The 22,281-nt window shown below is 39.2% G+C and overlaps 1 protein-coding gene across 1 annotated transcript; it reads right to left on the bottom strand.

Moving 5' to 3' along the window:
- Nucleotides 1-7,624: 7,624 nt before the first annotated feature.
- Nucleotides 7,625-20,983, bottom strand: trdmt1 (tRNA aspartic acid methyltransferase 1). Its single transcript, XM_047337871.1, has 11 exons — nucleotides 20,827-20,983; nucleotides 19,977-20,086; nucleotides 18,605-18,681; nucleotides 16,880-16,951; nucleotides 15,783-15,848; nucleotides 14,649-14,718; nucleotides 14,464-14,541; nucleotides 12,444-12,769; nucleotides 11,508-11,565; nucleotides 9,691-9,820; nucleotides 7,625-8,162 (listed from the first exon to the last, which is right to left on the bottom strand). Exons 1-11 carry the CDS (start codon nucleotides 20,897-20,899, stop codon nucleotides 8,062-8,064), a joined length of 1,161 nt encoding a protein of 386 aa, XP_047193827.1. The 5' UTR covers nucleotides 20,900-20,983; the 3' UTR covers nucleotides 7,625-8,061.
- Nucleotides 20,984-22,281: the final 1,298 nt, after the last annotated feature.

Here is a 22,281-nt window from a genome sequence, read left to right as displayed (position 1 = left end):
AGAATGGCAGCTAAAATGATCTTCTGAGATTTTTCATTAACTTTTTCCTGTCATCAAAAGAATATTATGAAATATATTTATTATCATCATGCACTTTTTCAACACAAATTTTAAGTGCAACCTTTTGAAACTATTTATTTAATCCTACTTTTTGAATGAATTATAGTTTTCAGTTTGTTTGTTTTTCTCTCTACTTCTTTAATTGGAGGATTTAACAGAGCTATATTTAATACTAACAAGCATTTGAAATTGGTTCCGCAGTGAAAATTCTAAATGCGTTTTAACTTCACATTTATTTCAGGGCAGTAGCCTGCTCTTCCTCGTTTCAGCCCAATGCAGATCTTTTCATCACCTTTTCATGTAATTTGGCGGAAGCTTTTATCCAAAGCGACTTACAATTAGTGTATTCAACATCTATGTGGGGCAATTTACTGAGGTTCAGTATCTTGCCCAAGGACACTTCGGTATGCAGATGGGGAAGACTGAGGACCGAACCACCGACCTTCTGGTTGGAGGACGACCAATATACCCCTTAGCTCAGTGATTCTCAAACTGTGTCGCGCGCCCGACCGGGAGGGGGAAATGTGAGGCGGAACTAATGTTTTGACGTCCGCATCTCTTTAACGGTGGAACAGTAAACACATCGTTCTTTCGCCGTAGCCAGGGGTCGCAACCCGCGGCTCTGCAGCGGCTCCCTGTACAGTGTTGTGCATGTCGCGCATATTTTTCGCGAACAGTGAACTCACGTTCACGTTAATTTGTTAAATCATCATCGTATCAGGCCAGCATGAAATACCAGGAGAGTGTGTGTGTGTGTGTGCGCCCCCAGACAGCGCACACATACACACAGGCCCCGGGGCTCCGCCCCCACTCACTCGCTCAGAGCTCGTTCAGGTGAAGCAGCCGGTCAGTGACAAACAAGACACAGTGTTCAAAAACCAAGTTGAAAAGAAAGTACGATGAAGCCTGTCTTGCTCTTGGGTTCACAGTGAATGAAGGAGGACATGAGGAGAGACCAGTGTGTATTTGAGGTCTGACAACTCTGGCAGCTGACAGTATGAGACCCAACAAATTAAGAAGACACTTCGAAACATTACACCCCAGTCACATGCATGTGTTCTTTTTGGTTGAGCTTTATCATCGTTGTAACAAAGTGATTATAATTTAATAAATTTTTTCTCTATTTTTGAAAAAGTACAGACTGATGGAGGAATGTAGTGATAAATGTCACCAAAAGTACTTCAATTAAGTTGAATTTAAGCAAAGTTATTGCACTATTCTTTGAAAAAAGTGGCAAATGTCACAAAAAGTTGTTTGAAAAAGGTTTTTTATTTGCACATCAGAAATTCCTGAAAGTAATGTGAATTTAATGTTCATGTGTATGTTATGTAAATACACATGTTAAACTTGGCCCATTTTGTCATAATTTTGTTGGGGCAGGGGCGGGTGGGGCATGAAAAGAAGATGAGGGAGGAGAGATAGGAACAGTTGTGTAACCATCATGTTTCAGCCCTGTCTGACTGGCTGTTATGAGAATAATAAGAGTGATAATTATAGATGTAAATATATTTTTAATGATAAATAATATCTATAATTATAATAATAGTAGCATCATGAGCCCAAGGTGCTTCTACAAGGAAATGTCACTATTTGAGATGCTGTGACAATATTACATTACATTTCATTTAGCTGATGCTTTTATCCAAAGCGACTTACAATAAGTGCATCAACCATGAGGGTACAAACCCAGAACAACAAGAATCAAGAAAGTACAATTTCTTCAAAAAAGCAAAACTACAAAGTGCTATAAGTAAGTGCCATTTAAGTGCTACTAAATTGTTAGTTTTAAAATATTATTCAAGGTATAGTCGGAAGAGGTGTGTTTTTAGTTTGCGGCGGAAGATGTGTAAACTTTCTGATGTCCGGATGTCCATGGGGAGCTCATTCCACCATTTAGGAGCCAGGACAGCAAACAGTCGTGATTTTGATGTGTTTACCTCGCAGTGAGGGAGCAACAAGCCGATTGGCAGAATCAGAATTCTTTTTATTGCCAAGTATATTTACACATACAGGAAATTGCCTTGGTGTGGTTGGTGCATTGGACATAAAAACAACAATCGGACATAAAACAACAATATATACAGTAAGAACAATAAGTTATGGGCACGTGCGGTGCTAAGGTGCAGTGATTGGTTTCGGTATAGTGCCAATAATATATATATAAATTATGTGGGGGCCAGAGTCAGTGTGATGCAGGGGGCTTGATTGTGAGCGCCACTGCCATGGGGAAAAAACTGTTCCGGTGGCGCAAGGTTTTGGTCTTGATAGCCCGGAACCTTTTTCCGGATGGGAGTCTCTGAAATAGGTGGTGACCGGGATGGGAAGGATCAGCAATGATCTTGCCTGCTCTCTTACTTGTCCTGGAGTGGAACAGGTCTAGGAGAGCCGGCAGGTCGCAGCCGATGACCTTCTCAGCTGACCGAATGATCCGCTGCAGTCTGCCCTTGTCCTTGGCAGTGGAGGCAGCGAACCAGACGGTGATTGATGCAGTGAGGATGGACTCATTGATGGCCATGTAGAACTCGACCATCACTTTCTGCGGCATGTTGAATTTCTTCAGTTGCCGCAGGAAGAACATCCTCTGCTGGGCCTTCTTGATGGTGGAGGTAATGTTCTCCGCCCACCTCAGGTCCTGTGCAATTAAAGTCCCTAGGAATCTGAAAGACTCCACTGTTTTAACTGGGGAGTCGCACATAGTGAGGGGGGCGGTTTGGGCTGGGCTGAGTGGAGTGAACGGGCTGGGGTGTAACCTTTGACCATGTCCTGGATGTAGACTGGACCCGATCCGGTCGCAGCATGGTACGCAAGTACTAATGTTTTGAAACGGATGCGGGCAGCCACCGGTAACCAGTGAAGGGAGCGGAGGAGCGGAGTAGTGCGAGTGAATTTAGGTAGGTTAAAGACCAGTTGAGCTGCTGCATTCTGAATGAGCTGCAGAGGTCGGATGGCACTAGCAGGTAGACCAGCCAGGAGGGAGTTACAATAGTTTAGGCGTAAGATGACCAGGGCCTGGACCAGAACCTGCGCCGCCTTCTGAGTGAGAAGGGGACGTATTCTCCTGATGTTGTACAGCATGAATCTACAGGAACGTGTTGTTACAGTAATGTTGGCAGTAAGGGAGAGTTGGCTGTCGAGTGTCACACCCAGGTTCCTAGCAGTCTGAGTGGGGGTTAACACGGAGTTGTCAAAGTTAATAGTCAGGTCATGGGTGGGAGAGCCTTTCCCTGGAAGGAAAAGTAGTTCAGTCTTGTCAAGGTTAATTTTCAGGTGGTGTGCAGACATCCACTGACAGATGTCAGTCAGACAGGAAGAGATTCGTGCTGCTACCTGTGATTCAGATTGGGGAAAAGAGAGGATTAGTTGGGTGTCATCAGCATAGCTATGGTAGGAAAAGCCATGTGAGTGAATGACAGAGCCGAGAGAGTTGGTGTACAGAGAGAAGAGGAGGGGACCCAGGATGGAACCTTGAGGGACCCCAGTAGTGAGTGGACAAGGTTCAGACACAGATCCTCTCCAAGTTACCCGGTAAGTACGGTCATTGAGGTAGGATGAGATCAGGGAGAGAGCAGAGCCTGAGACACCCAGATCCTGAAGGGAGGAAATAAGGATCTGGTGGTTCACTGTGTCAAATGCAGCAGAGAGGTCTAGAAGGATAAGGACAGAGGAGAGAGAGGCTGCTCTAGCAGTGTGAAGTTGCTCAGAGACAGCAAGGAGGGCAGTCTCAGTTGAGTGGCCTGCCTTGGAACCAGACTGGTGAGGATCAAGAAGGTTATTGTGGTGAAGATAGGAGGAGAGTTGATAAAAGATAGCGCGCTCGAGAGTTTTGGGAAGAAGAGAGACAGGTCTGTAGTTATTTACTGCAGACGGGTCGAGGGTGGGTTTCTTCAGGAGAGGATTTACTCTTGCCTCCTTCAGAGAGTTAGGGAAACAGCCAGTTGACAGGGAAGTGTTGATAAGATGGGTGAGAAAAGGAAGAAGGTCAGGAGCGATAGACTGGAGAATGTGAGATGGGATGGGGTCAAGGGGGCAGGTGGTCGGGCGGGCGGAGGTTACCAAGGTAAGAACTTGATTGGGAGACAGGGAGGTGAAAGAGGAAAGCGAAGGGGATGAAGATGAAGTTGATGGAAATGTAGTTATAGAAGGAGGATTAGAAAATGAGGAGCGTATGTCATCTATCTTTTTTGTAAAGTAGTTGACAAAGTGGCTTGGTAGAAGGGAAGAAGGAGGAGGGGGACTGGGGGGGTCAAGGAGGTTGGAAAAGATGGAGCAGAGTTTTTGGGGTTAGAGAATGAGGATTGAATTGTAGTTTGGTAAAAAAGTGATTTTGGCTGTGGAAATAGAGGCAGAGAAAGAGGAGAGAAGACATTGATAAGTGAGCAGGTCATCAGGGTGTTTAGATTTCCGCCATTTCCATTCTGATGCTCGCATAGTGGCTCTGTCGGCACGCACCGAGTCAGACAACCACGGAGCTGGGGAGGACTTGCGGACCTGTCGTGACGTAAGAGGACAGAGAGAGTCAAGAGAGGAGGACAAAGTAGAAAGGAGAATGTCTGTGGCAGAGTTAGGATGCATGAGTGAGAAAGAGTTAGTGGAAGTGAGGGCTGATAAAACAGAGGAGGCTAGAGAGGCGGGAGAGAGGGAATGAATGTTGCGACGGACAGGTACAGAGTCTGTTGATGTGGTAGGGTTGTCAGTTTGAGATAGTGGGAGAGAGTAAGATATAAAGAAGTGGTCAGAGACATGAAGTGGGGTTACAGTGAGGTTAGATGTTGAACAGTTTCTGGTGAAAATATAGTCATGGTGGTTACCGGCTTTGTGAGTAGGAGGGGAAGGACTGAGTGAGAGAGCAAAAGAAGACAGTAAAAGTAATAGGTCAGATGACTTCTCTGTCTGGATGTTAAAGTCACACAGAAGGATAAGTGGAGGGCCATTTTCTGGGAAGTTTGACAGGAGGACGTCTAATTCCTCCAAGAAATCTCCCAAAGAACCTGGTGGACGGTAGAGAAGAACAATAGTTAATTGTACCGGATGAGTAACTGTCACAGCATGAAATTCAAAAGACGTTGGGGTAAAAAGTGGAAGCGGGTAGAGAGAAAAACTCATTTGCGGGAGATGAGTAAACCTGTACCACCACCCCTACCAGTGGGTCTGGGTGTGTGGGTGAAAGAGAAGGCAGATGAGAGAGCAGCTGGGGTGGATGTGTTGTCCGGTGTGATCCAAGTCTCAGTGAGAGCAAGGAAGTCAAGCGATTGCTGGGTAGCAAAGCCAGAGATGAAGTCTGTCTTGCGGGTAGCTGACTGGCAGTTCCATAGGCCCCGTGACAAGATGTTGGGTATGTGTGGAACGGGTGGGATAGATAAGAGAGGAAAGGTTACGGTATTGGTGTGAACGAGTGCGAGGCCTATAGTATCTACGAGTAGAAATGCGCACGGAAAGTACACACATATTCAAATAAAAAGAAACAGCAGCTTTATACTCAGCCTCCCCCGAAAGACTCCAACGAAAGACTCCTTTGTCTTTATCCTCCGAGTCTTTTGGGAGTTGCGACACTAGTAACATTCACTATACCGGATTTTCATGGTTTTCAGTAGTTCAAAAAATAACCTTCACTTCCTCTTTATGACATCAACGAAAGACTCCTTTGTCTTTATCCTCCGAGTCTTCATACGATGAGTCTTCACAGACGCTGAAGCTGACGCTTCAAACAATTCCTGGTTTTTAAACCAGAGTTGATGATGGTTGGCTACAGCTGTGCTGACCACACCCCCTGCTCATGAGTCAATCAGGCACCAGGCGGTAATGGCCCAGCAATAGAAACTCAGCAGAGTTCAACACAAGAGAAACTTGTCACTTTAATCAGTGATCAGGTGAGTTTCACAAAATCTCCTAATTTGCCAAAAACTGATTATGGACAAAGTCTATTTACCTCAAAAGGTAGAAAGTAAAATAGAACTTAGTCCTTAACAGAATTGGAATAAAAATCAAGCACTTTAACCTTAGCTGGTTCCCTTTTAACTCTCAATCACTTGAGTGAAACTATAAACAATAAACAAAATCCTAGCTCATACAATTAAAGGTAAGACCAAACAGTACAAACTATCAATCTAGTTAACCTAAGACAGCAGATACAATTGTAATCTAGCAGAGAAGCTTATGAAATAAAACATTTGCCTAATGGGATTGCTTCTGTAATCTGTTTACCTAGGTTCTCATTCAACTGATAAGGGGTTGACGCCTTAGGGAGCCAGGCCTAGTTTTTAATGCCCTGATGATGCACAATAACCAGCATGCTGTTGTATCCAGGTGTACATGTGGGAAATGCATGGAGATGACAACAGACCTGGAAAGAAAATGCTGTGGCCAGGACCACTGCATTAGCTCGCTGTGAAACTTCATCCTCTACTGTCTTGAAGATGGCTATTTGCGTTTGCACCGACAGTACAGAAATGATGTTGTGATTGGTAATTGGGGAAGCAAGGGATACGCTGCCTATCTTCTGGTAGCATGGAGCATTGAGACAGGGAAATCAACGTGTGATCCCACTCGCTGTGTTTGGCGGATCAGGGACATGTACCATGATCCTCAGGGCCAGTACAGGTTTTGGGCCTTGCCTAAACATCAAACCCTTTCCCTCTGTTGGCATTGCCTTGCAAACCTTCTGAAGGCAGAAGAGAAAAAACTCACTTCCTAAAATGTATTTAGGAAGCGAGCAAATGTAGATGCCACCGGGGTCTCCCCACAACAGCCAAAGACCAACCAGTTGCTTTTCAGCATTCTTTATTCTTTAGAACAGTTGATAACAAAAATCGACATACATAGTATACAACTACAATAAAAATACTAAACATGCTGAGGCTTCTTAGCAAATTCTCCTTCTGAATGTTTAGCCATTAGCTCACTCACTAAAAAAACTGCTTGTATAATTGCTAAAAATGCTCTGTCTTGTGAAAACCTTTTGTGATCTGTGAAAACTTAATGATTTGTTCCACTAGCAAAAGCTTTGCAAGAACTTGAAGACGGCCCTGTCCAGTAGGGCTCAGAGATGGGACAGCAAGCATGGCCTTTAGATGAACTTTTTTTTTGTATCAGTGAAAATTGCTAGCTTCTCTGCACTTTTACTATTTAATGAACTTTTTTTATTCCTATGTCATGGATGTAGACTTGTTGTGTTATGGATTTGTGCTCTGCATGTTGGAGGAATGCCATATTTGAAATAAGGGTCAGACTTTACAGATATAAGTGATGAATGTGTCATGAATGAAACAAGTTAACTTTATGATAAGGTTGACGATGATGTCATAAAGAGGAAGTGAAGGTTATTTTTTGAACTACTGAAAACCATGAAAATCCGGTATAGTGAATGTTACTAGTGTCGCAACTCCCAAAATATCTGTACAGCAGCAATCCCTTAGCAATCACCCCAATAATATAGTGCTAAATAGTGGAAGGCAGTCCTGAATAAGCCAACAAGAAAAATCTACCTAGTAATTTCACAAATGTGTAACAACTTTTTTCAGACTGACAACAAAATAAAAACTGATAACAAACTTTGAAGACTAATTGCTAAAATGGTAAAATCACCTTTATTTTGTTACCGTAATGCTTCATATCAAGCTGAATTACAGAGTTTATATTTTGAAAGGTTGAGAACTTGGGTCTGCAGATTTTGTCGATTACTTAAAAGACTACTGAAAAGGTCGACATGAAATGTAAAAAAATAACACCAGTAAATCTTTCAAACTTATATATAAACCACACACGTGAATAGTAATAAAGCTAATTCAGTTTCATTTTATGAAAAAACCATTGCAGATAAAACAGGTAGGATGTACAAAACGTTTTCTAACTTTAGTCTGCATCATAGAATATATATAAAATATATACAAACAATGTCCAGCAAGTTAACATTTAAAAAGAGTCAGTATATTCTGAACTGATCGAGGAGGGCTCACTAATGACTAGGAATAATTCCGTAGTTTCTCCAGAGAAACATCCCAAATGCTAGGAGAGTAGCGTTTGTAAGAGTTTGGTCACCACCACAACATTCAGGCTGTTTCCTAGAGCTTTGTACTTCTGCCTGGTTGAGATTTGTTCTGGAAAGCCTGCAAAATAAAATAGACAAGTGGGTATACCTGGGTATGTCATCATTCCAATAGGGTGATACAGAAATCAATATTACAGAATTGAAAAAAAACAAAAATGAAGCAATCATCATTCTGTGCGTTTTTTATGGCCTTGTTTTTGGCCTAAATTGCCAAATTTCAGAGGCAGCACACACAGCATCAGTTTGTGATTTATACTGAAAGCTAACCATGCACATTTCATCTCACTCATCAGCACATGCAACAAATAAGGATGCAGGAGCATCTGTCATGGTGTTTGCCTGTCCACGTATTACTATCATTCTCTCGGTGTGTTTTGCAGAAAAGTGTGCATTGAATACTTTAGTTTGAGTGTTTGTGTTTCACCAAAGATTCACGCAACACATCAATTTAATCGCATTTTAATACAGTTCATCAAGCCTGGCATTGTCTTAAATGTAATTTCAGTTGGTAAATGTGAGACGTTCATTTCACACATCTGCATCTGGCCAAATTTGGTGAAAAGATGCACTACTAATTTCTACTTAAGGCTAAATTCATATGATTGGTTAAATTTATCTTCACTGTTGTGACATGCTTGAGGAACTCAAAATCGAATCGAATAATACATGTTTTAAAACTAAAACAGTAGTAGTGAGTAGTGTAGATGTTGTAAACAGGGAACAAATCATCTTCACTGCAGTTGGTTGGTTTGTTGCAGAAAATTCTGAGAATGAGGAACAGCAATGGTAAAAAGTGGGTGACAAGGTGATAAGTGTTGGCAACGTCCAGACTGATAAGAAGCAATCAGGAAATGAATGTGGGTGGCAGCGATATTGTTCAAAAGTGTCTGTCCCTCCAGACTTTAACGCATCCCTAAAGTTTTCAAACTAAACAGGGCCACAATTGTTTCCAAAGCGCTTCATTTTAGACTTTCAAAAAGTAGTGTGGACACCAGCCATTAATATAGCAAAAGTGATGCATTTTAAAACTAAAATGTACTAATGTGGATGTAGACTCTGTCCAATACAACTACTACTAGACTTAAAAATCTAGATTTAGGTGAAAGGGATCTATTGGCAGAAATTTAATATAAAATGAACCTAGTGGGAGCGGTTCATCTCTACAGAGGCCGCCATGTTTTTTACAGTAGCCCAGACTGGACAAACTAAACACCCTTTGAGTTTCTATGACAACTGAAGGCTAACACAGGTTCTCTTTCATATTTGGAAGGGGGGTGAGGGAAGGGGGGTGAGGTGAGGGGTGAAACATGCAAGTTTACCTCAAGGTGTCACTAAATTCTACACATCTTTAAGAAGTAGTGTAGTTATGTAGGGTATAGAGGTATCAAGCAAACCTGACACTGTCATAGCATTACTCAAGCAGCAGCACAATAGTCTATATATATATATTCAAATTGTGTATCATGTAAAATTTGTTCAAACTTGATTCATAGGAATAAGCTAAACACGATTTTGGATACACAGGCAATACTTATTGATTGAATAAAATCTCTGGCCTTACAAGGGCTGACAGGTTAGTGACTTACAGAAGCTCTGAGGGAAACCCATGAGGTTGGCAACTTCTCTTGGAGTAAAATATCGGAGCTTCAATTTCATTAGCCGCTTGAGTTTTTCTTCTTCAGAGCACTGGTCCAGATGAGTAAACGCATGCTCCATCTGCAAAGTACACAAATCAACATAAAAAAGCAAATTGAAATTGAACAAAGTTGAGATGTATTAATCACCAAAATTTGGGGCATTTAAACCTCATAATCTTAAATCATACCGTAATATGGTAGTTCTCATTCTGTATTTTTGGCTTTTCCATATACATTTTGTGCCAAGATTTTACTATCTATTCCAATAACCTGCTGATGGAGGTATTTGCAAAATAATACTATTAAAAAACCCTGAAAGCAGCTTGTATTCTTTATTAATTGACATAAATTCATTTTAATAAAAATACAAGTAGCTAAAGATGTGAAGTTTGACCATCTATGGTATCAAACATGCAATATTTAAAGGAGATTGGTAAAGTGATATGCGAGTTACAACTTTTCCTTTTTAATGGCAAAACAGTGCAATTCACCATGCAGCCACAAACATCCAGTTTGATAAAAACTCTTCACAAAGAGTTATAATCAATGTATTAAGTCTTTTCTGACCACATTTAAGGTGGATGTGGTCAACCTTCTAGGAGAAGTACTCAAAACTATGTAAAATTGTCATTTCCTGTTTCACGGTGTAATGCTCAGCCGGGGCTGTTTCATTAAAATAATCAAGGGGGCGTCTAAATCTGAGACGAGTGATTACCCAGGCAATGCAACCGCACCACACCTATGTGTCAGACAGCGGCTGCATTTTTGGTCTGAAGCTCTCAGAGTCCAAGAGAAAACTAAAAGAGCCCAACCCAAACCTGACAGCCATTCTGTTTTTTGTGTCCGAACCAGATGCAGAAAATGTAACCTGCAATGACTTTGTGTTACCTCGACACACATTTTGAATGCTTGTTTTCTGTGTGCAGTGTAAAAAAAAAATATATATATATATATATATATATCAGCCCAGCCAAGGTGAAAGATCTGATACCAAATTGTTATGTCTAATGACTCACGGACCGCGACTTCAGTTCACACAGTTAACTTTATTGTGACGCACATAACTTCGACAGCTCTCACAGAACAACAATACACCCTTTCCGACAGCCTGTCGTACAACTGCCGTGCATACTGCAGTAACTACAGCGACAACTGTTGTGGCTCATACACAACACAAATATCCTATAAAAAATTTGTCTGAACCCGGCCCAGCCTGTTGGGTCCTGACAGGCTCGCTAAAGGTATCCACAGTTTAGCTTAGATGAAGCTGAGGGTACATCGGCAGAGCAGTGTTTTCAATGATGGCCACTATGCACTGATCCAGCTTTTTTGACTACTATTTTTTTTTTTATTCAACAGTGTGGCATTCACGGAACGTGTAGCTGAATACCATGTATCGTTTTGTGTTATTTTATATCCACTTCTGACACAAAAAATTGAACAGCTCTTTTATGTTTTGAGTCAAGTGTGCCACAACTTTTAGATTTTCATTAAGGCATTCTTGACTTATTTAATGTTCTTTACAATTTCTGTGATTTCTGTGTGCACACAGCCCTGCAGTCTCATGCCTTTTTATGGGCTTTGGCAAGGTTGCTAATTGTTGGAATAATTGGTGGGCTTTCAATTTACGAAGACAATGGGATTCATCTATATAATAACACAGGTGCAAACAATTCTGCAGTTTAAGAACATGCCATGAATCTGATGTAGACAAATCTAAGAACAAACTTAAGAAAATATTGGTGAATGAGACTCATTGTTCTTACCTCTGTTTCCATACAGCTTGTCAGTACTGAGCCAGTTCCTTCCACATACCGTACATAGCTAGGGAATAGAACACATTAACACTGTTAAATAGCGGCATTACTAATTCATCATTTTAACAGTGGATCAAACTGGACAGATATATAGCAGTGGTGAGACACTATCAAGCATTCTATAGATAGATATAGATTCTAACAAACCAGTTTGAAAAAGTAACCAGCTAGGGGGGTCTGGGGAAAAAATATTTTTCTGTTAATGCCCAGATTTGGCCTCTGTTACATTCTAATTCCACTGTTCATTCAAACTGATCTGTATTTATTTAGCATTTCTCTAGTCTTGATGACCACTCAAAACACTTTACAGCAGTTTTGCCATACACCGACGTACAGCACTATCGCTATCATACATTAATCATACAGTCTGCACAGCCGTTAGGGGCAGTTTGGGGTTCAGTATCTTGCCCAAGGACACTGTGGCACATGGAATCGGGGAGACAGGGATCGAACCGCCCAACCTTCTGGTAATGGATGACCTGCTCTACCGCCTGCCTATCTTGATGTGCCCCTAAAAATGTGTGTGAACAGGCAAAATAATTAAGGAGCACAGTATTCGGTAAAGATTACAAACACAATTATGTAAGAAACACTAGCAGGCTTATAATTTGAAATCAAATCAATGGCAAATAGCCTCATGAGTTCAAAGAAAATAATCAAGATCCTTACATTTCCTGCACATTTAAGTGTGACGTGCATTTAATTATTCTTTCTGCCAAGAAGCTACAATTTCCTTTCCCTTGTGTCTTTATAGAATGCAGCCCCCTTTGACAGGGGAAATGGTGGTAGAGATCGCATCTGGTGCCTCAGTTGTAACTTTCCTGGGCTTGATAATGACACAAGTGAAAATAGTGATATTTAAATGAAGATGGTTACCATACCCACCCTTTGGTAAAGCAGACAGACCTCCTGGATGAAGGCTGAACAATGTCTAAGAGCAGAGCATATCGCAGTAGGGTTTTAGGAGGAAGGAGAAAGTTCTCCAAGTTTGCTTCCATCTGTGGTTCCAGGAAGTCTTGGATCTGCCTGACAGACAGATTGTTGTTCTGAATCATTTTCCGCTGCACATCAGTTGCTGTCTCCAGTTTATACAGGACATGACCCCCCTGCAAGTCCTCTTCTGGCTGGCAGGTACTTGTGTGGGTCGGATACAAGTCTGTGGGCAGCTCAGACGAATCATACTCAGAGGGATGTAGGTGGGCATCTGAAATCTATGGTTACATTCTTTGTTAAAAACCACACCACAAGGTGGCAGTAATGTTGAGTTCAGTGTTACAATGAAGGATACGATAAAATTCAATTAAATTGTATTTGTATAGTGCCAAATTATAATTACATTATCTCAAGGCATGTTCCAAAGATATTACATTCACAAGGGAAAATGTGTTTGAGAAGTTACAGTGACCTTGACCTTTGACCATCAATTTCTATTCGGGTCATCCTTGAGTCTAATTGAATGTTTGTGCCAGATTTGATGAAAGTCCCTTTGAGCATTCCTGATATATTGAGTTCATAACAACGCAGGACCATGTGACCTTGATCTTTTGACCTTTGACCACCAAAATGTAATCAGTTCATCTTTGAGTCAAAGTGAATGTTTGTACCAAATTTGAAGACATTCACACGCTGATCTTAAGATATCACGTTCAAGAAAAACAGAGACATTCTTTGTGAGGCCAACGTGACCTTGAAATATGGCTACTAAAATTAAATCAGTCATTCCTTGACTCCAAGTGAATTTTTGTGCCAAATGTGACAAGATTCCTCGATGGTGTTCCAGAGATATCACCTTTACAAGGCAAAAAATGTGCTCTGTGAGGCCACTATGACCTTGAATAAAAAAAAACGCAGACACACACACACCGACTCAGCTGACATCTCTGAAACCCTACAGTTTAAATGACGATTTTGCTTGAAATAACCGTCACAATATCAACACTAATCACCACATGATCTATACATGTCTTAAATGAGTAAAATCTTTCATTCATAATTGTGCCCGTCCTGACTCCGCTCACACAGTGTCATCGGACACATCTGTAAACTCAGTCTGGGTAAAAATCAACAGATTTTGTAAACTTAGGATGGATTTTGTAAACCATCCTCACACATTACTGTATATGCCACTATATATTACGTATATTACACATTATATCTGTACAGGAGTATAGTGCCTGTCTAACTCCGTAGATACTCCATTCACTATTTAAGCAGTACCAAAGGTCAGGTTATAGATAAAGGGCCAACCTACAGTACATTGTAGTAGCTACGTTGAGCGACTTTGCGCAGAGTGAATGATGGAAACATAGTGAATGATGGAAACATAGAGAGGCGTAGTAAATTAGAGTTAAAAAAACAGTGGGATATCATATGATTGTCAAATAACATCCAGTTGTTCAGTAAAAGGTTGAATACATAAACATGATGTTACAGTCACTTTTGTTGGTAGAGCTAAGTACCAAAACCTGACTCCTCCTCATCTCTCGGTGTACTTGGGTTTGCCAGTTGTATGTTTGTGTTGTCTGTCCTCTTACAAGGTCTTCATGATGGAGGGGTCAGCATGTCCTCAGGTCCTTTCTGTTTGGCGACACCTGCAAGTTGTTTGACTTGCTGCAGTGTAATTTTCTTTATAAAAAGTTTGTTTGCTCATTGTGGGAACTTTTGAGTTTCTGTGTGATATTGTAAGGTGTTAACTTACTATGTAAATTGCCTTGAGATAATGCATGTTGTGACTCAGCGCTTAATAAATAAATTGAATTGAATTTAACTGATTTGCAAAAATTTTAACTTTTTCTTCAGTGCAGGTAGCATTTATACAAAATGTTGCTCTTTAATGTTAGACCTGTGTTATTTGGAAGGTACATTGAAATAGTTTTACAATTCACAGGACACAAGCAAGGCTTACCTTTGTCTGGGTGCTTAAGTTATTTGTTGCAAGCTTAGCAATCAGGAAATAACGCAATCTTGAATTAGGAATCCCAACCTGGATTTGTGAATATAAATAAAAACATGTTGTAGATATATTTAGAGCTTTCACAGAACAGATGTACTGTATTTAATGATATCAGTCATAGAGTGAGTGTGTCTTACACTTGTGGGTGAGACCATGATCTCCTGGAAAGTATATCCACACTCCATCAGTGTTTTCACCAAAATATTCCTATAGAGCAGAAGTATAATACAAGGACATAAGATCATAGAGCTCATAGTTCTTAGATTTGAAAAGTTCTAAAAATGTCCCTTTTGAATTTGTTAACAATGTGAAAGATATTGTTAATTAGCTGATTATACCTCATTTTCAGATCCAACTCCAATCAATATCACACATTAACACCATGTTCCCTGTTCAGCATTTTAAATTTCTTCGACCTTGAAACTGTAGCTCCCCATGCTTGAAAATTTAAGTTAACAAAACATAAGGTTAAAGATCAACATTGCTACAAGAGTTGAAGATCCAAGTTAAATAAACTTAAAATATGAGTTTATCAGGTTTAGTGGAGTTTAGTCACATGGTCAGTCATTACAGACTATTTAAAATCCCTACTCTAGACTAACCTCTTCAGAGCTGTTTTTAATGTTTAATGTTGTTTTTATCTTTAGTGTGTCTTTCTTGAACATTCTATGTTAAGTGTCTTTGAGTTTCTTGAAAAGCGCTTTACGAAGGAAATTTATTATTAAATTTAATGAAAATAAATATAATAATAGGTGAGACTGTTCCAACTGGCTTAAACCATCAGTGTATGGGAGTGGATACTTAATTTTCTACAAAGCAAATAAAATAATTCTGTTACTATTCTAGTTTTGTTTCTTTAAAACATTGATTTAATGAGAACTATTTATTTTTTCAACTCATTTCACATTAAAAGATCGCAAGTAAAAACAACTCAGTTATATATATTTGAGGACATGAAGGAAACTGTCATGTTGTTCAGAGGTTTTCTAAAAATGAGACATTTATGAGAAAACATATTACACCTAATTCCTGAAAAATGTTTTACGGTGTTGTAAGAGTGGCAGTGAACCACCTTGTTTTCTAGATAGAAATAGAAATACACATGTCTGTTGACATTTCCTCACAGGCTTGATTTACCTATAAAATGATAAACATTTCCATTATACAGGAAAATAAAAAAAACATATTTGCAAGAAATCAGAACAACCTGCCTAATGTACATGTTGGTGCATGCCGACAAGGTGCTTAACCCTTGTTGTCTCCATCATTACCTGGCAGAGGAAGTCTCAAAGCCTTTCACGTTCTCCAGCAGAATGAAGCGGGGCAGCCTGTGCAGCCTGGACACCATCACCATATGTAAGTTGGGAAGAGAATGTTAGAGGCGATACTGACAAAAAACATACTTTTAAGATAGTACACACACAGAGACAGCTTATAAAGCTGTGTGGAATAAACACCTTGTACCACTCCTGCTACACTTCCATAATGCATAAAAGCTTAGAGCAAAAACACTGATGGGATGACTGAAAGGATAAACAATGGTGAAATGCTTTATAATTTGAGCTTTAGCCGCGGTATCACAAACTAAAGAAAGTGGGATGGCAGCAGGATTTATGTGCTCAGTCAAAGAGAACTTTACCAAGATGCCATGCTATAAACCTTCAGAGTATGGACTCTTTTAGTATTTCTGACACTTTTCAGTCACAGTAGTGGCTGCCATGTGTTCAGTGAGACTGGTAACCCCTGGTTGCAAGGCCATATGCTAACAGAAGTTATTTTGCACAAAAATTGAAAACTTATCACAACCCAAAATGGTGAGACGCATATGGTATAATTTTTTACTATTGAACTATTCTACATTTCTTTAAAGATATCTAATGTAATTTCAGACTCCTTTAACTAGTTCTGTAATAAAGCAGGGATAATTAAAAGAAGCTGGCCCCCTACAAAAATTGAAAGCCGCTTAAGGAATCCTAGACACAATATAACAAATCTAGCCTGACAGGTTGTGACAACACAAACAAAATGGAATTCTCTCAACATTTATTTTGACATGTTATGGTTTTGAGTAACGTGTGTCATTTTGAAATTTTCAATCAATCCATAAAAAATGTTTACCCATTAACTGCTATATGACCAAAGATTGTCATATCAAAAATTCAGGAAAGAATGCAGGTTTATGAGATATAAACTTTCAAAGTTTTGATGTCCCTTTCATGTTTTTCTAATTTAAAAAAAATACTATTTCATTTACATGGGAAGCATATTTAGCTGAGAGTACAAATCTCTTGAGGCTAGAACATTTTGCAAACTTTTTCATTCATGCCAGCTAGAGGGCAAAGAAAAATTGAATATGGAGATTAAAGACCTTGGCAAAACATCGAGGATGTAGAGGAAGCTCTTGGTTCTGAGGTCATGAATGTCACCCTGAAGACCTATCCTGCATGGAGAAACAACAAAGATTTCAAACTGATAGAAGACATTTTATACAGTGATTAAGAGAAAAAAAAAATACTATAATGATGCAACAAAGATGATTGCATTCCATTTGTATTTATTTCAAACATGTAAATAAAAAAAAAAGAGATGATAATACAAACAAGTGAAACATGATGAGTGAAGATCCAGAAAAAGGACCAAAGAGCTATATTCAATTCAATTGTATTTGTATAGCACACAATTAGGACAAACATTAACTTAATATAGTGGGATTGATACTTTACAGCAATATAGAAGAACTCAATTTAAACAATATACGAAAGTACAAATAAAGATCAAAAGTTAAAATGCCCTTTTTATGGGACACTGATGACAGTGTTGAAACTATATATGTTCTATCTAATTGTTGAACAGGGGTTTGATCAAGCATTTTACAGGGCTTTGTATTGCAGTAACGAGTGTAGATGTTGCCAAGTCATGTTATTTTCATTTCTCCTGGTTCACTGTGTCATCACAGCCTGCTTGCTCTTTGTGTGTGTGTGTGTGTGTGTTTGTTTGTTTGTTTGTTTGTTTGTGTGTGTGGAGGAAAGAAAAAGCTGTAATTTATTGTATTTGAGCCCAATATGAATGTAGGTGCCTAAACAAGGTAATTTACATCGTGTCTTAAGCCTATTTCACCATTAACTTCAATTGTATTGGATTCTGCTGCAACAACATTTACCCCTGATACTCCTGAAGTGTTTAGTGGAATCAAACACTTCATCCACCCCTCCATCGTCATAATGGTGAGTAGATGAGTGAATTTTAATTTTTGGGTAAACTATCCCTTTAAGGCCATGTGGACGGATGATACGACCAAGCGGGAGGATGTAGATGGTGAAAAGCAGGGGGCCTGCCCAGCACTGAGCCTTGCGGCACACCTTGGTTGACTGAGGCTGGAGTGGAGTGAATGTATGCTGTTGATGGGATTGATCTATGCCCTCAACCTTGAGTATTCCAAGACACTCAAGAACACCTTGAAAGTATTCCACAGACTTTTTCTGGAGCTTGATGGAGCAAAGCTGCTCAAGAAATGTCACAGCCTCAAAAGCAAGCTAATTGAATGAACTGTTTGCACTGAAGTACTGGCACAGACTTATGTTTCTCTCTTCATCCAAAAATACTTTTTCATCCATATAAGTTCAGGAGCTTGTTGTAACTGATCTTTGTTTTGTTGGCAGAGTGATGTTCGTTGAAATGTGATCAGCCAAATGAATCTCCCTAAAACAGTCAAAGGAGAGTGGATACTTGAAGAGTGACTATTGACATCAATCTTTCAGGGTCATCAAATGCAGAAAGAGGTCTAATAATGCATACTACTGATTGACAAAGTTGCATGTGTTTCTACAATCTAAATGAGACATATCATAGCACTGTAATTTGCAGATAGACCCACTGAGTTGTGGAATTTTGTTTATATATATATATATATATATATTGATCGATCTAAAATACCACCAAATGTGTGATCCAGTTGTTGCAGAAACTACAGAACATTTGTTGCTGGTAATGGCATGAGGACTGTGTTGAGTGTTTGGGGGCAGAGCCCTCAAATCCACAATTGAAGTATTCAATACAATTGGATTACAATGCATACAAAACATATGAGACCTACCTGGTGAAAGGTTGGCAAGGAGGGCTCATCAAAATCATGTCAAAAGATAATTTATTAAAGTCATCTAGTGGTATGCCCTAAGAGTCAACAAAGAAAAAATATCAACTTTTAACATTACAAAGTTAAAAGATGAGCCATTACAGCCCTATATATGTGTGCATTTCAGATATCTTGATCATCCATTTCAACAATGATTGAAGGATCACAGAGTGACTGGATTGGTGCTGGTCTGTATACCTGATCATCAACATACCGGTATATTTCCCACATAGTATGAATTCAATACCACTATAGCACAGGTTAAGCAGCAGCTGTAAAGTTTCACTAGGCAGAATATTGTACGAAATTGTTTGTCACCAATAGTACGTGGACTGTTTTGAGACAATAATTTATTACCCACAATTTAGTCTCTTTAACAGGATAAATCACCACAGGACACACACAACATTTGTACTTTGCAATATACCACCACAGAATGGCACACTGGGGACAGAAGTCTGGTGCTCTTAATGATTTTAAAAAATTATAATAATTCAAAGTCATGGCTTGGTATTTGTATCAAAACAAAAATGTTGGTATCGTTACAACACTAATAGAGAGAGAGAGATAGAAATAGGGATAGACAGACATACAGACAGACCATTTCAATTGTCATTGACGCTCCCTTGATCTCTATCAGACATTTTCTTTTTTATGAATACTTTAAACATTGACACACCTTTCCGTTATGCTAAAAACTGTTTCTTCAAATTAATGTTGTAAATATTGTTATGTTCTCAGTTACATGCGGCATCTATTGAACGTCTGCCTGTCCTGGCAGAGGGATCCCACACATGTGTCTCCCCTTGTTAATAGTTTTTTTTAGTAGTTTTTCCTGAGACAAATTGTGATTTGTGAATATGGGCTATAAGAATAAAATTTGATTGATAGATTTATTCATTGACAATTGAATAATTTTCTAAAACAACTAATCTGTGGTCAAGTTGCACAACTAAGCTACACCTGAGCATGCTTGCATTTATTAATATGATACTTGATTCTTACTTACCTACAGTAAAAAGAAATCCCTCCATCGTATACTGTATGATAAAATAATTTAAATTCTATGTACTCCTGAGAGTAGACTAAGCCACAATAAATGTATGGGCCATGCTGTATCATGAAATCATCCAAATCTTGAAAAAATACCATGCCTTAAAATGTTTGGTTGGAGTGACAACCAGAAGGCTGGAGTCCCATACATTTCTCTGAGAGGAAATCCAATACTGACAGGCTGCTACAGGTTAACAGACTAGTTGGGCTGTGTAGACGTTTGAAATTCTCTTTTGTTCAAATGCAAGAAGCCATGCCTGAACCCTCTACTATCACGCACCTCTATTGTCTTGTTCCAGAGTGGGGTGTCAGGGAAATTGTGCCTGTAGATCTGATTGGCAGTGGTGTTTATGTCGACAGCAGCCACCACCTGGCCAGGTATGCCACTCTCTGGAGATAGAAAAAAAATTAGATAAAAATATTTTCTTAACATAATTTAGCTTTGTTTCATTACATACCTTCAGCTTCACAGCAAAACCCTGTGCATTAAAAATGTATAACTAGTTATATTTTCTACCCGAATGAGCGACAACGCATGTTTAGTGGGTTGTAGAGATGAAACGTTGTATCACGATTATAGTTACCAAAATTATCATTATTATTGCGGTGTTGTTAAAATGTACTGTAAATGTTCAGAACTTACTGATACACAAGCTATAGTAATTCCACCAAGCGTTATAGACATAGTATATATAATCGGTAAAATGATAATAGCAAATTTTATTATTTATTGAAGGTCGACAAAGTTGTCTTCGCTAGGATTTATTTACATGTAACATGTGTTCAGGTCATATTGTTCTATGGTTTTAGCTAACACGTAAACAGAGTAATCTACTGCTATGTGGACTGCTGCTGTTAGCCTACTAACCAGCTCCTACAAGTTATGTTTACAACCACTCTAACAACAATTGATGAACAATATTTCCTGGCCCTCCTGCTTCTGTCCACACCGAGTAAACTAACTAACTTAACCGCAGTGGTCAGTGAAACTAACAGACAGTGTGTGTTTGGTCCTGGACAGTCAGGGCACGGTAATGTGCTCCAATAAAAGACAACGTAACGTGAATCTGTTTCCAACCAATCTAGCGTAATACTTCTAACAAGATAAAACCGCGATGACACCAGCTCACCCTTTAATGCATAATGCATCCCTCCTATTCCACTGTAGAGCTCGAGCACACGCAAACTCTCCATGGTGCACATGACGGCCCCTCTGTCCACAGCTGTTGTTCTTAATGCACAATTGGTGTTGGCAAACAACGAAACGGTGCACGACCGCCACCTAGTGGCGTGGAGCACTTCCTCTCTCAGATTTACCTCACCACTAAACAAACGCACACACACACATAAACAGACACACACACACACACATAAACAGACACACACACACACATAAACACACATGTGATTTTATCTTAGTGAGGACACTCAGTGCAATAATACATTCTCCAGCACCTCACTCTGAACTTCACCATCACAACTAAATGCCTAAAATAAACTTAATTGTAGTCACTTCTGATTATTGCTTTGGCTTCATATTTACTGAGTGAAATTTCCATGATCTCTTCATGTTTCAGAAAATGTACCTGTAATGCATTCACAATTTCACTGGTTTTTATGTCTTTGTGAACTGGTATCTACATGGTTGCAAAGACAAGAATAACCTTTTAATCTGTAACTCTTCTATCCACTGATATTACATTACATTACATATCATTTAACTGACGCTTTCATCCAAAGCAACTTACAAGAAGGGCATTCAACCATGAGGGTACAAACCCAGAGACTTGTAAGGCTGGATCCATCAGTGTACACTGATGTTTGATGCAATGTATTTAACTAATCTTCACCAAGATGCAATATTGAATTTTATCCAGAATAAAGAAAAACACTGGATGTTATCACAGGTAATCATACTGCAGGTATGTCTTCATGTTATGTCTTTAGCTTCTTTCTCACTGCGACATCACATCAGTGATGACCTGACCTGGACTCACTACTATTAGCAATTATTTTTGTATATAATGTATATTTCAGGTGTATATTTTATTTTAATAATTTAGTTTTATATTATATATTTAAGAGAGAGGTAACTTTGTTGTCGATGTCAATCTTTAAAAAGCCGTTGAAGATTTGTCCATTAGTTCATTATTAACTAATTGTGTTTTATAGATGCAGCAGTATTTCATCCACCTCACCCTGATGCGTGAACACAGGAGCCATTATGAAAGCACAACAAAGTCTCAAAGCCTGACCGTGCACCACCTCTAACATCTTAAATAAAGTCTTTGCTGCTGAACCATAACTAATACATCCATAATCTAAGATGGTTCTAACAAGCACTACATTCATATTTTTATTGCATATCTGATCACTCCTGATTTTGATATGGTTATACATTGATCACACTCAATATATTTTTACACTTTCTCATTATAATTTGTATATGTTCATCTGAAAGTTTATTAAACTCCGCTGGTATTGTTGTATAATATAGCAGTTATACAGTGAGGTATTTCTACTCGATTACCCTTATTGTTTGGGTACCCCCATTTTTTTGTACATAGACATTTTTTTTTACATAG

Source organism: Hippoglossus stenolepis, chromosome 19 (genome assembly GCF_022539355.2).
Source record: "Hippoglossus stenolepis isolate QCI-W04-F060 chromosome 19, HSTE1.2, whole genome shotgun sequence".
Classification (NCBI taxonomy): domain Eukaryota; kingdom Metazoa; phylum Chordata; class Actinopteri; order Pleuronectiformes; family Pleuronectidae; genus Hippoglossus; species Hippoglossus stenolepis.
Note: the sequence above shows the minus strand (reverse complement) of the source record. Positions and strands in the feature narration are given on the sequence as shown.